The sequence below is a fragment of the Geotrypetes seraphini genome, chromosome 4, assembly GCF_902459505.1.
Source record: "Geotrypetes seraphini chromosome 4, aGeoSer1.1, whole genome shotgun sequence".
Taxonomy (NCBI): Eukaryota; Metazoa; Chordata; class Amphibia; order Gymnophiona; family Dermophiidae; genus Geotrypetes; species Geotrypetes seraphini.
In genome coordinates this window covers 41,470,875-41,493,541 of record NC_047087.1, presented here as the reverse complement: position 1 = coordinate 41,493,541, position 22,667 = coordinate 41,470,875, and the positions used below count along the sequence as shown (strand labels likewise).

At 41.5% G+C, this 22,667-nt stretch overlaps 1 protein-coding gene across 8 annotated transcripts in view; it reads left to right on the top strand.

Moving 5' to 3' along the window:
* DPY19L3 (dpy-19 like C-mannosyltransferase 3) overlaps positions 1–22,667 on the top strand; it is a 127,402-nt gene that overhangs the window by 86,258 nt on the left and 18,477 nt on the right. For all 8 annotated transcript variants that reach the window (XM_033940400.1, XM_033940399.1, XM_033940406.1 and 5 more), the window contains 3 exons: positions 2,740–2,796; positions 5,099–5,181; positions 19,951–20,083. In XM_033940400.1, the coding sequence (XP_033796291.1) occupies positions 2,740–2,796; positions 5,099–5,181; positions 19,951–20,083 (273 nt within the window). The remainder of the gene's footprint in view (positions 1–2,739; positions 2,797–5,098; positions 5,182–19,950; positions 20,084–22,667) is intronic.

Here is a 22,667-nt window from a genome sequence, read left to right as displayed (position 1 = left end):
CACTGAATACGGTGCCTGAAGTACAGTTTCAAAACTAAGAGCTCCTTTTACAAAGGCGCGCTAGCCACTACCCCCCTCCTTTTAAGCAGGCGGTAATTTTTTGGCGTGCTAATCTTGTGCATGCGCTAAAAACGCTAGCACACCTTAGTAAAAGGAGCACTAAGAGGCTCTTTTACTAAAGCTTAGTAAGCACTAATGGACATTAACATGTGCTAAATGCTGCATGGCTTATTTTATACCTATGATTTTTTTAAAAATTTTATTTATCCATGTAGGCAAGAGCAATGTGGAAATGTCCAATCAGAATGGTGCACAAAAAAGTGTCTTTCAACTCATCTGATAAATCCAATGGTCTTTATTCATCCAAAATAACTAATACATCCAAAGCAACTCATTGACTCGACATGATCATGTTTCGGCCACCCGGCCTGCATCAAGAGTCTTAGGAGTCTTTGGGTATCAAATGGTCTATAACAAAACGATCAAATCGTTGCTCCGAATCTGTAACGCTACAAAAAAACACGGCCTTGCAAGGCCAAAGACTTCTAAGACTCCTGATGCAGGCCGGGTGACCGAAACATGATCATGTCGAGTCATTGAGTTGCTTTGGATGTATTAGTTATTTTGGATGAATAAAGACCATTGGATTTATCAGATGAGTTGAAAGACACTTTTTTGTGCACCATTCTGATTGGACATTTCCACTTTGCTCTTGCCTGTTTGATTTTTGTGGATTTGTTTCCCTTGTTTTAGTGTGTGTGTGTGTATTTATCCATATAGCACATAGCGCATACCAATGTCTGTTAGTGCACATTACGCTTTGGTAAAATGACCTGTACATTTTTCTGTCTTATTTGAAAAGGTGACAAACAAGATTTTTAAGTTCTCCAAAGTGTTAGATGTATCCAGGTTATCTCAATCCACATTACCTGAAACAGGTGATTTCTGAGGAGCCACTCCCAGCACCTCTATCATATATTTCTGCAAAGTTTCTCTCAATGATTGTCCAGTAATGCCTGGAAAATGTGAAAACAGAAGATTTTTAGATCTGGATAGATTTTCCAATACCTGTAATTTCTTTTGCATTTTTATGTTATCTTTTGTTATTAGTGATTGGCAATGATCCACCTTTTTGGAACACATTTTAGTGGATTATGCAAAAGAAATTCTACAGAGAAATTATTATATATTTTTACTAGACGTTTCTGTAGCAGTTTCATACGGGTTTATATTTTTCATATTCTGCAAATGGCATGGGGGCTTAAACAGCATAAACCTGAATAAGAAAAACGTATAAATTCACTTTCTGCTCCAGCATTTCGCTCTTGTGGAGTACAGTTGGATCAGTTTGATTGCTCAAATACAGGCGCTTTGCTTATTACCAATTTATATTGCGGTTTGTTTTAACTCTTACAACCAATGGACCACTGAAGAAGGCGTGTTCTCCGAAACACGGACCATGGATGCATTTTATATTTGGTTTAATAAACACAGCCTGCATCTTGTACATATTGTCTGCAGTTTTTCTTTTGTTTTTTGATCAAACACTAAACAATGCAGTCGAGCCTCGTCAAATCAGAGCTACTGCTGCTACCATAATTCTCTTGAACTCCGCTTCACTAAAGAGCATTTCTAAAGCAGCTATTTGCTCTTTCCTGCATTCTGTCCAGCAGTCGTCTTTGGGATCAGTTGAACACCCACATCGTCATGTGACTTGGGCTGCTCTTCAATACTGGCACATTTTATTTATACAACTGGAGCAACCCTGAGCTTGGGAATTACACACTTGTGTGCCCGATTCAGTCCTGCTTCTTGACCAGAGAAAGCAAAATTGTTCACTTGACAGGTGTTTCCATAGAGAGCAGGATTACCGGTAATCCCACTCCAGGGGAGGCTGAGAGGACTGCTACATGTGGGAAGGACTGTACATGCTCAGAGGTTTACTCTAGTTCTGAACTCTGGGACAGCTGTTCTGTCTTGTTGTTACAGGAAAATACTATTAAAACCAATCGAATAAAATATTTATTCATTCAGAGAATAGTTAAGCTCTGGAACACATTGCCAGAGGTTGTGGTAAGCGGTTAACATAGCTGGTTTTAAGAAAGGTTTGGACAGATTCCTGGAGGAAAAGTCCATAGTCTGCTATTGAGACAGATATGGAGGAAGTCACTGCTTGCCCTGGATTGGTAGCATGGAGTGTTGCTACTATTTTGGGGTTTTGCCAGGTACTAGTGACCTGGATTAGCCACCGTGAGGACGGGCTACTGGGCTTGATGGACCATTGGTCTGACCCAGTAAGGCTATTCTTATGTTCTTTAATGACTTTACCCTGTTTAATCTTGCTGTCTATGGGGCCCATCAGTTATAGGAAACAACTTTGCTTTTGTACTTGTGGAAATGACTTTCACTATTGCCCTGCAGTTGGCAGTTCTTGAAACAAGCTCTGATTTTGTAAATAGACTTCCTCTCTAATTTTTCTTAAGCAGCTTTTCTGACAGGTAATTGCTTTATTTCACTTGATTATTATCATTTCTTAATCTCAGTCAAATAGCTGAACTTTTCAAAAATGTTAATTAAGAGCCCCTTTTACAAAGCCACGGTAGCAATTTTCCTGTGGCAAATGCACTTTAGCTCGTTCAGTTCCTATGGGCTTCAGTGCATTTGCCACCACAGCTTTGTAAAAGGAGCCCTAAAATATATATTTGTAGAAACGTCGTTTCTTTTTTGTCTCCCCTGCAGATAAAAGTGATCAGATACTCGATACCCATCTTGATAATTCTCTATCTTTATTATAAGGTAAGCACCAAGGCCCAATTAAAAATGTTTTTCACAAATTCAATGCTTTTCCTTTTTTTCCTGTGGACAGGGAAATTTCCTTAAAATAAATCTAAGACTACATTTTTATACAAATGAGATTACACTTGATATGTATATTAAAATATAGGTTAAAGTATTTACAATATTACCAATATTTTAGTATGCTTAATTTGACTTCCCTCAGGCTCATGAATTTAAACTTTACAATGCTAAGGACCTTCTTTATCAAATATTAAGGACTCCTTTTACGAAGCTGCGTTAGCAGTTTAACGCACTAAAAAGGTGCTTGCGATAAAGCCGCTAATGCGGCTTCGTAAAAGGAGCCCTAAATTTCTCTTCCGTAAATTCCAAAATTGATGTCTTAGGCAGATTGATTCCTTTATCTTTTATATAACTGTAATTTTATAAACATTTATAGCATATATGAAAAAAAATAAGATCTTTTATCTTAGAGGTATTAAGTTTTAAAAGATGCTGATTTTGCCCATTTACTTGAGTTCTTTCAATGCAATCCAAAATTATAGTCTCCAAGGAACCAGAGAGATTGGAAACTTTTCCCATCCTTGTCACTCAGAATGAGAGGTCTTTCTTGCATCCTAGCTTTCGATCTCAAACCCTCATGGTTTGGATGTTGAGAGTATAGTGCCAACATCCCTCCGACTGCATGAAGGTGTTTTCCGGGTCCTGCTAAGAGGTCATAGCATTTTAAGTGGAAGAGGTCTGTGTCAAGTGGTTCAAAAGGGGTTTTCATCAGCTGGTGAGGATGAAGCCGAGGTCCCATGAGAGTGTGAGGTCTGGTTGGGGGTTTTGTCATGGGAGGTCTGATTGGGGTTTTTTTCAATAGTAAACCTCTAATACATTGAACAACTAGAATCTGTACAGAGATGGGTTTACCTTTCACACAGTGATGGTCAGCACCAATTGCACTAAGGTAGACCCTTACAGAACAGAGACTCGGAAAGGGTCATCCTCCATGCAATTGGCAATTTGTCAAAACCTCCAATCAGGCTCCCACTGTGTCATGGGACCTCAGCTTCATCCTCACCCAACTGTCGAAAGCTCCTTTTGAGACATTGTCACTTGAAGTTCTTGACCTGGAAGGTATTGTTTCTGGTTGCTGTCACTTCAGCACGCAAGGTTGGCGAACTTTAGGCCTTAGTAGCTGGTCCACCTTACACAAAATTTCATCAGAACAGAATGGTTCTCTACCCACATGGGTGTTTGATTGTCTGGGGGGTATGACTGCTGGGATGCTTGGTGAGTGATTGTTGTGACTTGAGGCTGGTTGTGTGAGGTTTGCCTGAGTTTGTCTGGGGGTTTTCTATTATTCAAAATGTCAGTTGTGCTGGGCATCCAATCGAGGAGACTTTGTACTTTGCCTCATGGTTACCATGTTCATTCACTTGTTGAATTACTTGGCTGTTCTGCCTTGCTTTTTCTCAGCTTTTCTTTTGGCTGTATGTTCCTTTGCAATTGCTAATAAAGATATATAAAAAAAAAGAACAGAGTAGTTTTCCACACCTATCTTAAGTTCCTTCTGAAGGTGGTGTCAGATTTCCAATTTAGTCAGTTACTCTACCCATGTCCATTTTAGTAAAAGCACATCGCACACCTTGGACTACTAGTAAGCCTTGGGCTTCTATCGGTGAGTAACTTTGCTTTATGCATACTGTAAGTGAGCTAGCTTTGTACATATACTGTATATGAGCAACTTGCTTGGTAGATCAAACAGTTTTTATGTACCGTAAGTAAGGAAAAACAGTTGGAGCTGTATTGTAGGTAGCATTAATTTGCTAGTTGACTGCAGAGTGTTAATGAGGACACAGAACTCCAGGTACAAACTCTTAGGTCTAATGCGGAGATCCCCAGACCTTTCAACCAAAGGGTCACATAAGATATTTCTAATCACTGAGAGGGCCAGTGGGAGTTCCCTACTAGAGTTATCTGAGTTGGTCATTGTGCTGTATTCCTTTCATCTTCTGAACCTGGGAATCCCACTAGCCTTTCTCTTAAAGGAAAGGGATTGTGACTTGTATACCTCCCTTTTGTAGCTATATAACCATATCCAAAGCAGTTTACATACAGGTACTTCAAGCATTGCCACTGCCATGTATGGAAAAAAAAAAAAAGAGTAAAATTTCCTTCATGAGCCAGATTCAGCCACAGGTTGCATCCAGTCTACAGGCTGTGGCTTGGAACACCTGGTCTAAAGAATGCTACTGGCAATAAACTGGGTTTGGTTACTTTATTTACTTTCAGTTTTGTTTTCTTCAACTTCTAGTTTTGGCCAAGGGTGGCAGATGAGATGTCAGAGTTGCGAGAATTCTATGACCCAGACACAGTGGAGCTAATGCAATGGATTAAGTAAGAGGATTTTGAACCTTATTCAAGATTAAAATTAATGTGACTTCAGTTCATTCAAGTACTAATATTTGGAACATTTTCTTTGGTAGTTTTTCTTCCTTCACATCAGATATTGAATAATCCATTCCTTTCTTACCATTATTCTTTGTCTTTCTGTGACCAGTTAACTGCTAGAACCTTTCTGTATATGGGCATTTTATAACATTCATTCTGACTGAGATTTTTTTTTTTTGTAAATCTGTTACAGCTATACATCTACTAGTTATTTTGGATCTGGCTAAGAGCTCTGGTCATTGAAGGTCTTAAGTAAACAAATCTTTCAAATAGCAAAGAACTTGATTCACTCAAAACTGTGGCTTAGAAAAATTTCTGGTAGGAAGATATGTCAGTTCAGTAAATAAAAATGATCACACTGAGAGGGAAGTGGCATCATCCACTTTGATAGCAGCCTAGTCCAATAGCTCTAGTCTCCATGGGGATAAGCAATGGTAATCCAATCACGTCGGAACCTCCCCCCCCCCCTCCCTGTAACGAAAGTAAGAGCAGGAGAGGTTAAGGAGATGGCTCAGTCTTTTTTGAGTGGGGATCTGGGAGACTAGGTGGTCAGGCCGTTTCTCCTTCCAGGGTGGCATCTGCAGAATTTGATACTGAACCACAACAAGGCTCACTTGCTCAGACAGAGGAGGCACAGAGCTTAAAATCTGAGTTTCAGGAATGTTTTGTTGAGCTGGCTGGTGAGTTTTGCCTAATATACAAGGACATTATGGCGAAAATTAATGATACCCAAACAAACTCTGGAAGTATTCTATGTAACACCGGGTAGATCCAAATGCTGATGTCACAAAAATGTACTAACACTCACCCCCTGTGTAATCCTAAGTCAGTAACAATTACCAAGATGTGCTCAAACCGCAAACGGGGACAAGCACCTAAATGCGGCCCCTTTTGGTCAATCACGGCACTCCAAGCTATAATAGGTTTTTACTTTTGTGCAAATGTGTAAATCGTGCTAGCATATAAATTGTAAACCTATTTCACTTATTTATCTAATTCATGATATTCATGGTGACCTGTGGGAGCTTGGGTACAGGTGGAAGAAGTGAAGAACAGGTTTGAGGAGCATGTGGAAAGCATAACTGTGCTAGAAGGGAAAGTTAGCTTCCAGAGAGAAGAAGCAGGAACTGCGGTTTAAATTGGATGACACTTAAAATTGTAGCAGGTGAAACCTTGTGGGGTCAATTCTATAAAAGGCACTAAAATCTAGTTATAGAACAGGGCTTGAATTGGCATTTGGGGAGGTATAAATATTAGCGCCTATATATCTACACTTATAGTATTCTATAAATGTGGTGCTCAAGTGTGGGACCCATCTGTCCTGCTCACATGCAACCCCCCTTTGCAATTAGATGCTAAAAGCACTTAGGCTCTCAGTTATAGAATAGCACCTAAGTTCCGTTTGCATGCCTAAAGTTAGGGTTCAAATAAGGGAGGGTGCTTGAAGTTGAGGGGGGTTGAGTATTAGTCCAGCTTCGGTCCAACTGGCAGCCCAAAGATCTCTGTGTTTGGAGGCAGTGATTCTTCTTCCAGATCCAGCTACTTCTTAGAGCTAAAGGCAAGCTGCAGCACCTTCAGAGCACATATTACGGTGAGTAAGGCTATTAAAGCCTACAGACAAAATCAGGGGGAGGGTCTGAAAGAGATGTTTTAAAATGTTTCTGCCACTTCCTCTAGGGTCCATGATCTCTAAAATCCAGTTTACAGAGGTTTTTTTTAAGTTTAGTAAAGACATTTTTGAGTCATTTTTTTAAAGCATCAAAATGCTGCTTCAGTGACCATCTTGGATTTCACAATTATTTTTTTTTTCAAAGTTCTTCAGACCCTTTAAAACTGGCAGGGATGAAGTCCTCAGGCTCTTTTACTCCTAATTCATGCCAAATTTGCACTGGATGGATGCCAGCAGAGCATCCTTTCGCCACTTGCAGCGCAGTGTGTGAAGGGGAGCAAGAGCTTGAGGCTTAGCCTCCCCTTGGGTCTCTGGGGCTAAGGAGACATTGGGGGGGGGCCTGTCTGCCAGGAGAAAATATCTTCCAGAGCACCAAGTTTATTAAAATTTGATGAAACACTAATCATAAATTCTAAGAGGCTCATAATCGAAAGAGAAAAACGTCCAAAAACCAGCCTAAGTTGACACTTGGACGATCATAAGTCAAAAACGTCCAAGTGGCAATAATAAAATCGGGTTTTGGACGTATTTAAAAATGACCTAGGCTTTCACAGTGCCGATGAATGACCAAAGCTAAACGGAGCGTTTCAGTAGGAGTATCGAGGGCGGGAGTTGGGCGGGACGTGGGCCGGCTTAGACTTAGTCATACAGCATGTATAACCAAAAGTTTTACAACAGAGCCTAGTCACCAATTAAGCACTGCAAACACATAAAACAGACCCCCACACACTACCCCAATGATCACCGACCCCCCCCCCTTCAACTTCAGAAAAATCGTAATCACACCTTTAAAATTCAGCCTCCAGACCATCATCACTTGGCAGCCTGGCATAGGAAAGCCTAGTTGTCCAGCACAGAGGCAGCTTAAGCTATCTTGGGGGTGGGTTAGGGACTCATGGAGAGGAGGATCCATGCCCATAAGCCCCTGTAATGACTGCATTGATACCTAAACATGTGCACTCCCCTATACACCCCCAGAACCCTTTTGTACTGGCATATAAGTGGCTTCTACAGCCATAAGGGCTATTGGGGTGGTAGATAAGTAGGTCTAGGGGATTCTGGAGGTGGTTTGGGGGGCTCACCGTGACCTATATGGGAGCTGTAGTGAGATGATGACATGGCACCCTTTTTGTGAAGTTCACAGCAGTGCCCTGTAAGGTACCCCACTATTTAGGTGCCATGTCTGGGTGTTCAGTCCATCACCTTGCAGACCCCTCCCATGTCAAACAGGGCTTGTTCTAGGCGTTTTTGACTTGGACAAAAAGTTTGATGAAAATGTGGTATAAAGATGGACGATTTAGCGACTTGGACAATCAGATCAGCAGGACGTATAGTTAGACAATTTTTGAAACAAAAAAATTTTGCATGTATCTTTCGAAAATGTGTCCAGGCTGTTTTTTTACTTTGGATGACTTGCAATTTAGACGAAAACGGACTTAGACGTTCCTTTCAATTATGCCCCTCCACGCATTTAACAATTAAAAAATTAAAATGGGGAATAATTAGTATACTTGTTAATGACAAGATGTAACATATATGAAAACAAGAGGATAGTAAGGGGAAATACAATTTTAAAAAGAAAAGAGTGCAATTAAGGTTAAAAACAAGAGGGCAGTGGGAGAAATCATATCAATGTTGAATGGGATTAATACAGAAATTGGCAAGGGTGGACCCAGAGATCATTTAGCATTCCTATGCATCTTTAAAGAGGAAACTTTTAAGGTTTCCCTTAAATTTTTCTAAATTTTGCTCAGACCTTAAATGTGAAGGTAACGAGTTCCAAATGGTAGGGGGCTATAGTTACGAATGAAAAAGCCCTACGAGTACTAATGATTTTTAAAGATAGAACATGAAGAACAGCAGCTTACCTAAGCGTAGGAGCATGGAAGCTGTGGAGCCCAAGAGATGTAAGGTGGAGTTGCCTAAAGGGGACTCATCAGTGCCTAGTTAAGGCTTTTGGTCCTGAATTTAATGTGGAGAACTTATTTGGATAACCAAGATAGAAGGTCTGGCAATGAGCCAGGGGTCACGCCTGGGGCCATGGGCTTTCAGGGTGCATCCATCCGAAATACAGAGGTTGGCCAGGATCCTATGAAGCTTTCTGACATGGACTCTGAAGACGAGGGGTCAGACTTTATGCCTGTGCTTTCACATAGTGAGTCTTCCCTGCTAAGGAGATGCAGGATCACAAATTGGGGCGAGTACGCAAAAAGCGGTGGTAGCTGTTGACCATGAGGAAGAGCCCATTGTATGCCAGTTTTTCAAGCCTGCGGGGCTCTTAGAGCTCATTACTGACTCTCTATGAGAGTTATAGTTAGACCCCCTGAAGGCACTGTCTGTTCAATATTCTATCTTGAGCAGAATAAGAGCACAGCTTATGACATTTCTCTGGCATCATGAGTGTTTTAGTCACGGAGCACTGGGCTGCTCCTGAGGGCTCTTTAAAGGTAGCCAAAACAATGGCAATGCTGCATCCTATGGCACACAAGTGTCAGTAGATGTTCACTCAATCAATGGTGGATTCCTTGATGGTTTAGGTGACTAAACGCACGGATACGCAGGATTGCAGAATGGATATGGTCCTGAAAAGGCAGCTTGAGGCGCTGGCTTTAGGAATTAAAGCAGCAGAGGTGGCCTCTTTTGTGGTACGCACATGTCATACCAAGATGTATGAGTTTACCCTGGTGAAGGGTGAACCTTTGCCTCAACTTATGCTAGCAGGGGTGGATTATGTGGCTGATGCTCTCTACAACATAATCAGATTCATGAGCAAAGTCTCGACTTACTCGATCTCAGCCTGCAGAATCCTCTGGATCAGGCAATGGGATTGAAACTTCTCCTCTAAGGCTATACTCAGCAGACTGCAAAGGACAGATGTTGTTCAGAAAGGATCTCGATCTTATGGCCAGCCTAGCAAATCGTCAGCCAACATTTCTACCTGACAGCAGACCGGTAACCACCAGAGGTTCTGGGCAGTCTAATTTTTGTGGTTTCATCAGTACTCAGGAGGAGCCTTATTTCAGAGATCTTATCAGGGATCAAGACAGAGATTTACAGGATCGCGATGAAACCAAGCTTCCAGATCTCGTCCCACTCCAGCATCCAAGAAAGTGCAATGATGCCAGGTGAGAAGGCGCTGCGAACCTTTTCATAATACTGACCTCACACAACAACCCAATTGCTGTGTGTGTGTGTGTGTATATATATATATATATATATATATACACATACATAATAGGTTTATTAGTAATAGACAAAAGTCAGCTTCATTGAACAACAGTACAGCAGATTGAGCCAATGGATAACATACAGAGTGGCCTGCTACTGTTATGAATCCATCCTAAAGTCTAAGGCAACCAGTCTGCTACTTATACAGGTACGTTAGATAGATTGTGAGCCTGCCGGGACAGAGAAAGAAAACTGCTTGAGTACCTGAATAAATGCATGTAAACCATTCTGAGCTCCCCTGGGAGAACGGTATAGAAAAATTGAATAAACAAAAATATATATATATATACTTTAGTTCAGTAGCCTAAAGTACTACATAGTTACAGATTACATACTCACTTTCTATTGGATAGCCACATCTAACATATCTATTGATTGTATAGTCTGTATATTTATCTCGGAGCTATACTGAAGCATGATATTGCCCATTGTCAAATCTGACCTCTATTTCCCTGACAATGCATTCTTAATACTAAGTTCAATAATTTCTGAGAGCAGGCCCCTTCCTTCCTGAGCTTCATTGTCCTTCGTTAGTAGTTCAGATAACTTTTTGGTAGGACATTTTGTTTTGGTTTGTCGTCTTTTTGGAAAGTCCTGAAATATCCAAGGCTGTTACAGTCAGCAAATATCTTCTAGTTACTAGGTCAAAGATGAACCTTTTACATAAGCATATTATCTCTTGCGGACAGGGAGATATGATTCTTTCATTATTCAGAAACCTGCATTCAATAGCACAATGTCTCTCTTAAAAATATCCTCTTGGGGGTCCATAGGGGTCTTCACCTACATTCTCATGAAGGTCTTACTCCTGATTCTTCCTCACAAGACTGCAGCCTTTCCCCTGAGGCTAGGAGGATGACTCTTGTAGTATGCAAAGGCCTGGGCACTGATCTCATCATACTGTTTGATCCTAGAGATCATTCGGGGAGGTTACAAACTTAAGTTCACCCATCCCTTAACAGACTGGTTTGTGGACTCCCCAGCAAAGGGAAAAGTCAAGCAAAGTCTTAGCAACTGTGTAGAGAATGGTAGAACTTCAGGCCATAGAGCCTGTGCCACCTGAAGAATCAGGCTCAGGCAGATACTCCATATACTTTATAATGGCCAAGAAAAGCTCAGATGATTAAACCCCCATATTGGATCTCACACATGTCAATGTGGTTCTGAAAATTCCACTCTTTCATATGGAAACACTGCGGTCAGTCATTACAGCAGTAGCACCAGGGGAATTTCTGGCTTTGTTAGGCTTGACTGAAGCCTACTTGCACATTCCTGTATTTCTGGAGCGCAGGAAGTTCCTGAGATTCCATATCTTTGAGAAACATTTCCAGTTCTCCACGCCTCCCTTTGGTCTGGCAGCTGCATCTCACGCTTTCACCAAGGTGACAGTGGTGGTTGCTGTGCATTTCCGTAGAGCAGGATTACAAGTGCATCTGTGTCTGGACAACTGGCTGATCAGAGCCCCGTCATTCTCAGGAGAATGTCCCAATTCCTGGAATACCTGGGAGTTCTATTTGACACAGCAGAAGGCCGTATTTATCTTCCGGAGGCACACTGATAGATTTGCTCTCAGATTATAGAGATGATGGCCAGGCCAGCCCCATCAGCTTGGCACTGCCTCCATGTATAGGCTCCATGTCAACCACTATAGATGTGATTCGTTGGACAAATGCTTACATGTGTCCCCTTCAGAATGCACTGCTGTCTTCGTGATCTCCACAAACGGACTCTCTTCAGATGACACTCCCATGGCCCCCAAAATCCCTCAACATCATGTCTTGGTGGCTCGCTCCACAGTCGTCATTGAGAGGCATGCCCCTCTGGCTAACATTGTGAGTTATTCTACCAGACTGTTCGACTGGGGAGGTCATTGCAATGGGCGCCAAGTCAAAGAGTAGTGGTTGGCTTCACGGAGAAAGTAGTCCATCAACATGCTGGAGCTTCAGGCCATTCGATTAGCATTACAGAAGCTGGTGAAGAGTCTGGAGGGACAGATGGTCAGAGTCATCTTGGATAATGCTACAGTGGTGATGTTTGCCAATCACAAAGGAAGCACCAAAAGTACCTAACTGGGTCTGGAAGCCCACTTATTGTTCTGATGGGCAGAGCTCTATCTTCAAGCGATTTCTGCAGCTTATGTAGCGTGCGTGGACAATGTCTAGGCTGATTACCTCAGCAAGCAGACATTAGACCCGGGAGAGTGAACATTATCTGCAAAAGTGTTCTAAACCATTGTTCGTCGCTGTCCATGGTATGCAGACTTGGTATGTCTACAGAGTGGCAAAGGTCTCAGACTACAGGTATGAACCGATCTTCTCTCTCAGGGCCCAGTGGTCATAGACGATCTGGATTGTTTTGGTCTTACAGCATGGCTTTTGAGCACGCAGCGTTAGAGCACAAAGGATACTTGGAGGTAGTTATTGCTATTCTCCTCAAAGCCAAAAAGCCTATGATTGTCTCCGTTTATGCTAAAGCATGGGAGATGTTTCAGCACTGGTGCATGAAAGAAAAGATGGAGCTGTTTAGTACTCTGATCTCAGTGATGCTAGCTTTCCTCCAAGCATGTCTCAACACATGTCTTGACAAAGGCCTCGCAGTAACATCACTCAGGGTCCAAGTGGTGGATCTCTCATGCTTTAGAGCACGGGTATCCAACCTGCGGCCCCGTGAGGTATTTAGTGTGGCCCATTCGAGGGCGCTGCGTTGTTTTCCTCTGCCGCCCCCGGGTGTTTACCATCTTACTGACTCCTTCCTCCGTCTTGCTGCAGCATTCGCTCAAAGCCGTGGGCAGCAGTGCCTACATGCCTCCTGTGGCTGACCGCGGCCCGCGACGTCAGAGGGAACACTTCCAGATCAGCCGCAGGAGGCACATAGGAGCTGCTATCCGCGGCTTTGAGCGAACACTACAGCAAGACAGAGGAGGGAGCAGGCAAGAAGGTAAACACCAGAGGCACTGAAGGGAGGGAGGGAGAAGGGCATGTTGGGACTTGAGAGGGAGGCGCTGCCAATATGACTGTAGCAGTGAGGAGGGAGCCAGCCTGAAGGTAAACACCCGTTGCACAGAAGGGTGAGAGGGAGGCGCTGCCAATACGACTGTAGCAGTGAGGAGGGAGCCAGCCTGAAGGTAAACACCCAGGGCATAGAAGAGAGGGAGGGAGAAGGGTGTGTTGGGACTTGAGAGGGAGGAAGCACAAACTTAGGAAAAATGATGGAAGGAAGTATGGAGAGGCATGAACTTAGGACATAGAATGAAGGGAAAGAGGGAAGGGAGCATGAGCCATAAGATAGAAGAATGGAGGGAGTGAGGGAAAGAGATGCTGAGGTGAGGGAGATAATAGAAAGGGAGAACTGGGTGTCTGGGAGAGGGAAAGAGATGGTGCAATTGGGGAGATAAAGAAAGAGGAGAACTGTTGGGCAGACAGAGGAGGGATGGAGACAGAGAAAGAATTATTGGACATGGTGGTGAGAGAGGAGTGAGGTAGAGATGCATGGGCACAGAGAGAAGGGGAAGAACATGCTGGGCCGAGGAAGCCTCCTGGACTTTGGTTTTTTTTTTGGGGGGAGGGTATTAAAAGAAGTGCCAGATTGGGCGTGGGGGGAGAGCTTATGGGGCCAGAAATAGAGGACAGAAAGAGAGATGGTGGGCAGTGGTCTGAAGGGAGAGAAGTTGGACCTGGGGTGGTGTGGAGGAAGAGGGAAAAAGATACTTGAAGGGAAAACTGTTGGGAAGAGAAAGGAAGAAATGGTGGACCTGGGGAAGGGAGGCAGGGGGAGAGATGGGATGGGGCAGTTGGGAAGAGAAAAGGAGAGAAGTTGGATCTGGGGATGGGAGGGAGAAATGTTAGGCCTGTGGATGGAAGGTAGAGAGATACAGCATCTCTCTCTTTTTTTTCCTCTATTTCATTGTTCAGCATCAAGGGGGGAGGGAAGAAGAAAAACAGAAAAAAGAGAGAGCAAAATGTTGGACCATGGAGGTAGAAGAGGAGAAATGGAATCATGGGAGGGCAGGAGGGAAGAGAGCTGGGATAAGATGATGCTAGGGGATGGAAAGAAAGGGACAGGGAGTTATAGCCTGACCAGTGGAGAGAGGGACAGGGAGTTATAGCCTGACCAGTGGAGAGAGGGAGGGGATTTCTGAAAGTGGTGAGCCATGTGGATGAGGTCAAAAGAGAGATGACAAGATGAGTGAGAGAGCAGTGAGTACAGTGGTAGAAATGTGGTAATGGGGAGTAGATAGAAGGGAATAGAAGGCTGGGAAAGGAGTGAGATGGGAAACGGGAGAGCTAGGGACTGAGAGAAGATGGAGAATTGAGAGGTAGCTGAACATTTAAAAAGAAGAAGGGTGAGAAAGAAGGCAAGATTTGAGTGAGATAGGAAATGGGAGAGCTAGGCACTGAGAGAAGATAGAGAATTGAGAGGTAGCTGAACATTTAAAAAGAAGAAGGGTGAGAAAGAAGGCAAGATTTGAGTGGACAGAGGCAAAAAAGAAAAAAAGTTAAGAAAGTTGAAAGGGAAAAATCAATACGTTGGAGATAGGCATAAGAAGGAAATGGAACAACAGAAGCGGAGAAAAAAATGGATAACAGACACTGGAAAGAGAATTAGTTGAAGATAGACAAAAAAGCAGAAAGAGAAACTTGGACCAAGATGATGGAAAAGCAAAACATCCAGACAACAAGGTAGAAAAAATTGTTTTATTTTGAATTTATTAACTGGAATATGTTTAACTTTGGGATATGTGCATCACAATTATTTTTGTATTCAGTGGCGAAATCATATACAGCTGATTTGGGAGGAGGGACTGGAGCCCAAAATTAGTGGCTGGGCACCAAAGTTTCTCCCCGCCTGAGTCCAATTTATTTATTTTTATTTATTTATAACTTTTCATTATTACATACCAAGTAAAACACTTGTACAGAAAGTGAGGTAATAGAAATACAACTTCATAAAGTGTAAAACACATTACACCTTAATACAATTATAAAAAAAAAAAAAAAAATAAGAAAACTATTTTTTATAAACTAACTCACTTAAGTCTTCAACTTATGATTCCAAGATTACACATAGGCAAAACATAAAGGGGAAAATATAACAATATAGCAAGATAAGGTACAGATAGTGCTGAAGTAGGAGCAGCTTCATTAACTATTGAGCACTTGATTTTCCTTCATCCAGTCGGGACATTGCCAAAAAAGCACTTAATTGTTGAGGTTCAAAGAAAACATATTTAACTGAGCAGTGGCAAATAATACACTTGCAAGGATGTCTTAAGTAAAATGTTGCCCCCAGTGAGGTGACCCCTGGTCTCAAAAGAAGAAATTCTCTATGACGCTTTTGAGTTTCTCTTGAAAGATCAGGAAACATTTGAGTTTTACATCCAAGATATCCAAGACATCTTTCTGTTTGTTTTTAAAGAAAAGCCTCAACAACCACATTTTATCAATTGAGAGAGCTACTGTTAATATCATCATAGATGATAGCAATGTCTCTATCTGACATTTCCAAGATTTCTGATACATTTAATGGTGCTTGATCAGTCATTTTTTACTGTAACTGACTCCCTTCTTTATTAGGCAAATAATACACTTGGGAAAAAAGGTAGCAAATTTTCTTCTGGAACTTGCAGAATTTCAACCAGGTATCTCCTAAGCATTTCCCTAGGAGTTACCATTGCTAATCTTGGAAAATTAATTAATCTCGAATTATTGTTCTGTGCATTATTCTCAAGTGATTCTAACTTCTTCCTAAGACTCACATTATCCTTAACTAGGGAGTGTTGGACTTGTTTAGTAAATGATAAATCCTGGTCAAGCTTTTGAACTAAGGATTTTGAAACAGTCAGGTCCTCTTTTAAAGCCTTAAGCTCCTTAGTATGTTGAATCAATTTAGCTTCAACATATTGGAAATTGGGGCTAATAGTCTTTGTAAAGTTTGTAATTAAGTCCCATAAAGACTCCAGAGTCACTTGTGCTGGCTTATCCAAAATTACAAGTTTTTGCTGAGTGTAGAAATGCTCACCCTCGGAAGAATCAGGTTCTTGGCTTTGCTCCAGTTGGATATCTTCACCTCCCGATGCTGAATCCACCCCGGTTTCTTCTGCAGAGACACCCTGAACCAGGGGTTCTGCCTCCAAGTTCTCCGATGGTGAACTTCTTGCCTCAGGGAAAAGTTCCTCCCCTATCTCCGGGGTTTCTTCTTGCCCTGGAGAACTAGTGACTCAGGGTTGCGGGGGTGGGGCTCTTACGTCGGGGCTGAGCATGGTATCCGGCCCAGGAGAAACGACTCTGGTCTCGCCGTATCCAGGCACTCTCAGCGGGCTACCCTCCAGCGTCACGACTGCTGCTCCCTGCATCCGCCACATCATCTCATCTATGGTGCCAAAGGTCGGCACTTAGGGGCGCCGCAAGACGTTAACGGCACTCCTGCCTCTCCTCTTCTGCATCGATTAAGGTAAAGCGCACAGGCCTTCAATAATAAAGGAAAAATTATCTGAGAGGATCAGCTCAGATGTGTTCCTCTCAGCACTTCTGTGCCGCGGCCATCTTGGAATCACTGAGTGCAATTTATAAATACTTGAGCTAGTGAGGATTCCCAAGCCCTGCCAACTGAAGACATCTACCTCCAGTCTGGCAACTCAAAATCTCCAAGCATTGCAGCCAATGGCAATATCCTCAAGCTGCCCCTGCTTTCATGAATGCATGAAAACCAAGGGGGGGTGGGGAGGGAAGGCAGCCGCTCTGCAGTATTGCTGCCAGCTGCAGAACTTGGGAAGTTGGAGGGGGAGGAGGTGGTCATCAGTTGGTGAGGCTTGGGGATCTCTGCTCTGATGAGGCTCACCGTAACTGTAATAGAAGTGAATGGGAGAACCAGCCTTTGGCTGCTCCAATTGTCAGCGGTGTATGTGGAGGATCACTCAGGGTAAGTATTACTGCTTTTTTGGGTTCCTCTCCACAGTGTCCCTTTAATGAAGGTTTATTATTAGATACATACATATTCTATATTAGTGATTGCAAATTTGGGACCTGCTCAACCTTTTTTTTTTTGCTCATGAGCTAGTGTTAGTGTTTGTGTGGCCCCAGAAAAAAAATTTTCAGCCAGTCCGGGCCCAGGGAAGCCAAAAGGTTGAACACCCCTGCTGTAGATCCTGAGAATGCAAAGCTCCTGTTGTGCAAGAAAGAGCACCTGGGTGCCAGTACCGAGGGTGGAGGATTTTGTATTAATTTTTATCATTTGACCTTTGTAAAGAAACCTTGTACTTTAAGAAACAAAGGGGTTCTTTTACTGAGGTTTAGCGCATCCCAATGATTAGTGCATGCTAAATGTTAAGAAGCCTATTTTATTCCTATGGGCTGTCTAGCATTTAGCGCATTTTAGTAAAAGCAGCCCAATGTGTGGTGTATCTGTTTTTATCATACTTACCTGAAACTATTGTATGTGAGTTTTGGAAACCATATACATCTGTTCTTTAAATCTCTGCTAGGAAATGGGGATGATAACCAGAAAAGATAATACACTGAGGCATTTACTCCCTATTTTTCCAGTCTCTTGGCATTCATTTATCTTAATGAAAGAGAACTGATGCCCAAGATTCCCTACACATTTCAAACAGTAATAAAAAAAAACATTAGAAACTCATAACAAACACATTTTAACTTATTTTGTAAATAGCATTAAGTTCTTTGTTTTTGTTCAGTTTAGACTCTCTTAAATCTTTTAAAAGTGACATATTTTGCATTATTTAGATATTCTGTAAATTATTTTAATACGATAAACTTAAGTTTATATATTATATTAGAATGCTCAATTTATCTATTAGCTGAGCAGTAATTAACTTGTTGAAGTTCAGAGCTTCAAAAATAAATGAGATTATTTGCTCAGAATACAAGCTGGTCTGCTTGGAATGACATGTAAATTTCATAATGTAAATCAGCTTGACCTGTAAGTCCTTGTCATTATTCAGTGACACTTCTTACAGGATGAATTGTTTGCAGGTTGAGCAGCCTAGTATCGAGCTTGGCAGAAAGCTATAAAAACAAATTATCCTTTCATTATATACACCATTTGTTCAGGCATTTGTAAAAATTGCTTCATTTTCCTATAACAGAGAAGTGTCAATGATGGGCTTGAAGCACATTAGTTTTATAATATACAGGCTATTGCCTTTGATGACTCTATGGGGGGACAGAATTAGAAAGAGTAATGTTGCATCAAAGTGTCCGCATCAAATTCTGGTCTGTCAATTGCACATTTCCTTCAGATTTTTGGCAATTTTAAAACATAGAAGGAACATAAAAGATTTTTGGCCCCTTTTACAAAGCCGTGGTTGCGATTCCCGGTGCGGAAAGTGTGATGCAGCCCATAGGAATTGAATGAACTGTATTGCATTTGCCACATGGAAATCACTACTGGTGCTTTGTAAATCTTTGTTTTTGGAAATCTGAGTGAGATCCTTTGTTTTTGGAAATCTGAGTGAGATCCTGTGCCACCACGTGGCAGACACAAATATAAGGTCTGTTCTAAAAATTCCAAATCAGTTTGAATTGCATTCTAAAGAGAAGCTCTGTTCAGATGTGCTAGGCGGCGTTCCGTAGCTTGAAACCTTATGAGTAACCTCCTTTTTTCATTTGTTGATATCTGTTTTTGTCTCCGAGCAACAGCAATTTTTGTGAAAGTGTGTTTTCATGATCGGCTATTTTTCATCATGTGCGACCTCAATGAGCAGTGCTACAGTGTGAAGTTCTGTTTTAAATTGGGTAAGACCGTTACAGAAAGTTATGAAATGTTGAAAGTGACTTATGGGGAACATGTTATGAGACTTGGAAGGTGTTTTGAATGGTATTCAAAAGTGGTCGTGAATCAGTGGAAGACGATTCATGAACTGGAAGACCATCAATGTCAACTGATGATGATCATGTTGATCAAGTAAGGATTCTTAGGCATGCTGATCGGCGATTAACTGTTAGAGAATTGGCAGAGGATTGCAACATCTCCATTGGTTCATGCCACAACATTCTAACAGAGAAGTTGGGGGTGTCTTGCTTTGTGGCAAAGTTTGTTCCACCAATGACCAATGACCAGAAGAACAACCGCAAAAAACATGATGTTAGTTCTTCCCCAGCCAATTTACTCTCCTGACATGGCTCCTGCTGACTTCTTCTTGTTTCCTAAACTTAAATCCACACTGAAAGGAAAGTGATTCGACACCATTGAAACATAAAACAAAATTTGACGCTGCAACTTTGGCGATTCCTGAAGATGTGGAACTGGAACTGGAAACAATGCTAGGAAAAGTGTATACGTAGGGAAGGGGAGTACTTTGAAGGGAACTCAGTGGATTAAGTTGTAAGATTAACAATTTTTATAAAATCAGTCCTGGAACATTTTGAACAGACCTTGTAATTGAATTTAGTTCCCAGGTCAAATAGACTGAAAACGGTGCCAGGGTAGCTCTCCAAATTCAAATGGTAAAGTTAACACAAGTACTACTTGAGTAGACATGGGTGCTCACTGACCTATGTGCAGCAATACATTGAAACCACGCAGCCTGTATTTTTACCTGAATTTTTGCCTGCGCTGTTTGCTTTTCTTTCCTTGTTCTGGGAAAAGTGTTGGAATCATAGGAGCCAGCTTTTAAAAATTATTGGGGTTAGTAAACCCAACAGAAATTACCTCTCCCTAGATACAGTCAAGGAATTTGTTCAGTATTAGGGGTGCTCAAGCACCCACAGAGCTGGCTCCTAAGTTTGGAATGTATACTTATCAGTTGTCTCCCCAATGTAAGCACAAAGATTTTCTCACCAAGGTATCCATTTGTTTAGGTCAAACACTCCCAAAAATGCAGTATTTGCCGGGAGCATGCAGCTTTTAGCAGGCGTCAAGCTGTGTACTGGAAGAATCTTAACTAACCATCCACATTATGAAGACAAGAACCTGAGAGAGAGAACCAAGCAGGTGAGATGTTACAGCTGTGTTTTACAAATATTTATCTTCAGAGTAACTGAAGAGAGAGAACTTGTCTTCCATATATGGAAGGGCCTGAATAAGGATGACTACTACTACTGCTGCTGCTACTACTACTTCTACTATTTATTATTTCTATATGCAGTGCTGTAGATTTTAACATACATTAGACAGTCAGAAGAGCTTACAATCTAATTTAGACATGACATTTCAGGGTTGGGGAGATTGTGGTAGAGGAAATGATACAGTGGGTCGACAGCAGTCAGTGGGAGTTAAGAGTTGAAGACAAATTCAAAAAAGTGGGCTTTTAGCTTGGATATGAATACTGCCAGGGTGAGACGAGAGATGGTTATGCTTGCTGATATGAACTTAACTTTATTCAGCAAACACTTTCTTGCAGAGAACTCAGAGAAGCACAGAAAAGGGTAGGTTTCTTAAAATAGAAATACTGTACTATTACTACTAATAATAATAAACTTTATTTTTCTATACCGCCATAGTCGGGCGACTTCTAGGCGGTTCACATTGAAAGAAGGCTGGACAGTCAGCGAATAACAATAAGTCTAAATACAATACAATAAGTCTAAATAGAAAGTTTACATACTAATTGGAGTTCTATGGGTAAAGAATACATGAAAGGAGCTTCTTGAGAGAAAGCAAAGGCGTTTACAGAAGGGGAAATCCTAGTGAGAGGGAGAGGACAGTTTTAGTCAATGAATTTGTCAAATAGGGCGGTTTTAATTGATTTTCGGAATGCACTGTAAGTCAGATTGGGTTCATTTATGTAGTTTCTCAGCCAGACTCGCTGTCTGTTCGCTTGGAACTTGAAGGTTCTATCCAGGAAGGATTTGTATCTACAGCCCTTGATCTTTGGGTATGCAAAGATGTTTTTGTTTCTGGTTGTTCGTGTGGGGTTGTGTAGGATGAAGTGAGTTTGCAGGTAGGAAGGTGCTAGTACCCAGACTTGTTTGAAACAGATGCAAGCAAATTTGAATAGTATTCGCGCTTCTATTGGTAGCCAGTACTAGAAACAGTTTAAGATAATTCAGCTGGTCTGTAAACCAAAATCCATTTTTATTGGTCAGAGTAGATATTAATCTAAAATTTTTGAGGTTTCCTCTCCTGAGCTCTCTTTATTTATTCATTCATTCATTCAATTAATTTCCTATACTGTTTTCCCACGAGAGTTCAGTATGGTTTACATGGTTTTATTCAGGTACTCAAGCATTTTTCTCTGTCTATCTAATCACCATGGGTCTAAGTAAATTGGGACCCTGCTGTGCTAATCCATCTGAATCCCATGCAGACATTACTCTGATACACAAAAACAGCCTGAACAACATAAGAGCATAAGAATAGCCCTACTGCGTCAGACCATTTAGGCCAGTAGCTCGTTTCACGGTGGACAATCCAGGTTACTTGTACCTGGCAAGAATCCAATGTGCGGCGGCAGTCAAAAAGGCATACAGGATGCTAGGTCTTATTAGAAAAGGGATAGTTAACAAGATTAAGAATGTTGTAATGCCTTTGTATCACTAAATGGTGTGACCTCCCCTTGAGTACTGCGTTCAGTTCTGTTCTCCTTATCTCAAAAAAGATATTGCGACACTAGAAAAAGTTCAAAGTAGAATGACCAAGATGATAAAGGGGATGCAATTTCCTCTCGTATGAGATCTCACAGATCTTCTTCTAAAAATCTTTTATCTGTTCCATCTCTAAAGTTTATCAACACAATAAAGTCTACTATTTTCTTTGTCAGCGCTCCATCTCTTTGGAATAATATTCCAGTCCACTTTCGGGAAGAATCAACTCTTCACCATTTTAAGACGAATTTAAAACATTTCTTTTTCTTGATGCTTTCGAGACCTAAATGCTACATAGTTTTATTCTACTTTTAGACACCCTCCCTTTTGTTTTTTCCCTATATGTTCTCTTTCTTACTTGATAAATTATATTTCTACCCTTCTTCCCTTTTTTGTTTCTGTTTGTTTTTGTATTGTTTTTAAATGTTTTTAATAATGATTATTGTTTTAAAGGATGTATAGTTATTCCATATATGTTTTTAAAATAATGTTCACCGCCTGGAAGGCCGATTGGGCGGTATATAAAATTTTTAAATAAACTTGAAAGACTAAAAAGGTTAGGGCTCTTCAGCTTGGAAAAGAGACGACTGAGGGGAGATATGATTGAAGTCTATAAAATCCTGAGTGGTGTAGAATGGGTACAAGTGGATCGATTTTTTTACTGCATCAAGATTTACAAAGACTAGGGGACACTCAATGAAGTTAGAGTTTTAAAACTAATAGGAGGAAATATTTTTTTTCACTCAGAGAATAGTCAAGCTCTAGAATGCATTGCCAGAGGATGTGGTAAGAGCAGTTAATGTAGCTGGTTAGGACAAATTCCTGGAGGAAAAGTCCATAGCCTGCTGTTGAGACAGACATGGGACGGTAGCATAGAATGCTCCTACTATTTGGGTTTTTGCCAGGTACTTGTGACTTGGATTGGCCTCTGCGAAGACAAGATACTGGGCTAGATGGACCATTGTTCTGACCCAGTAAGGCTATTCTTATGT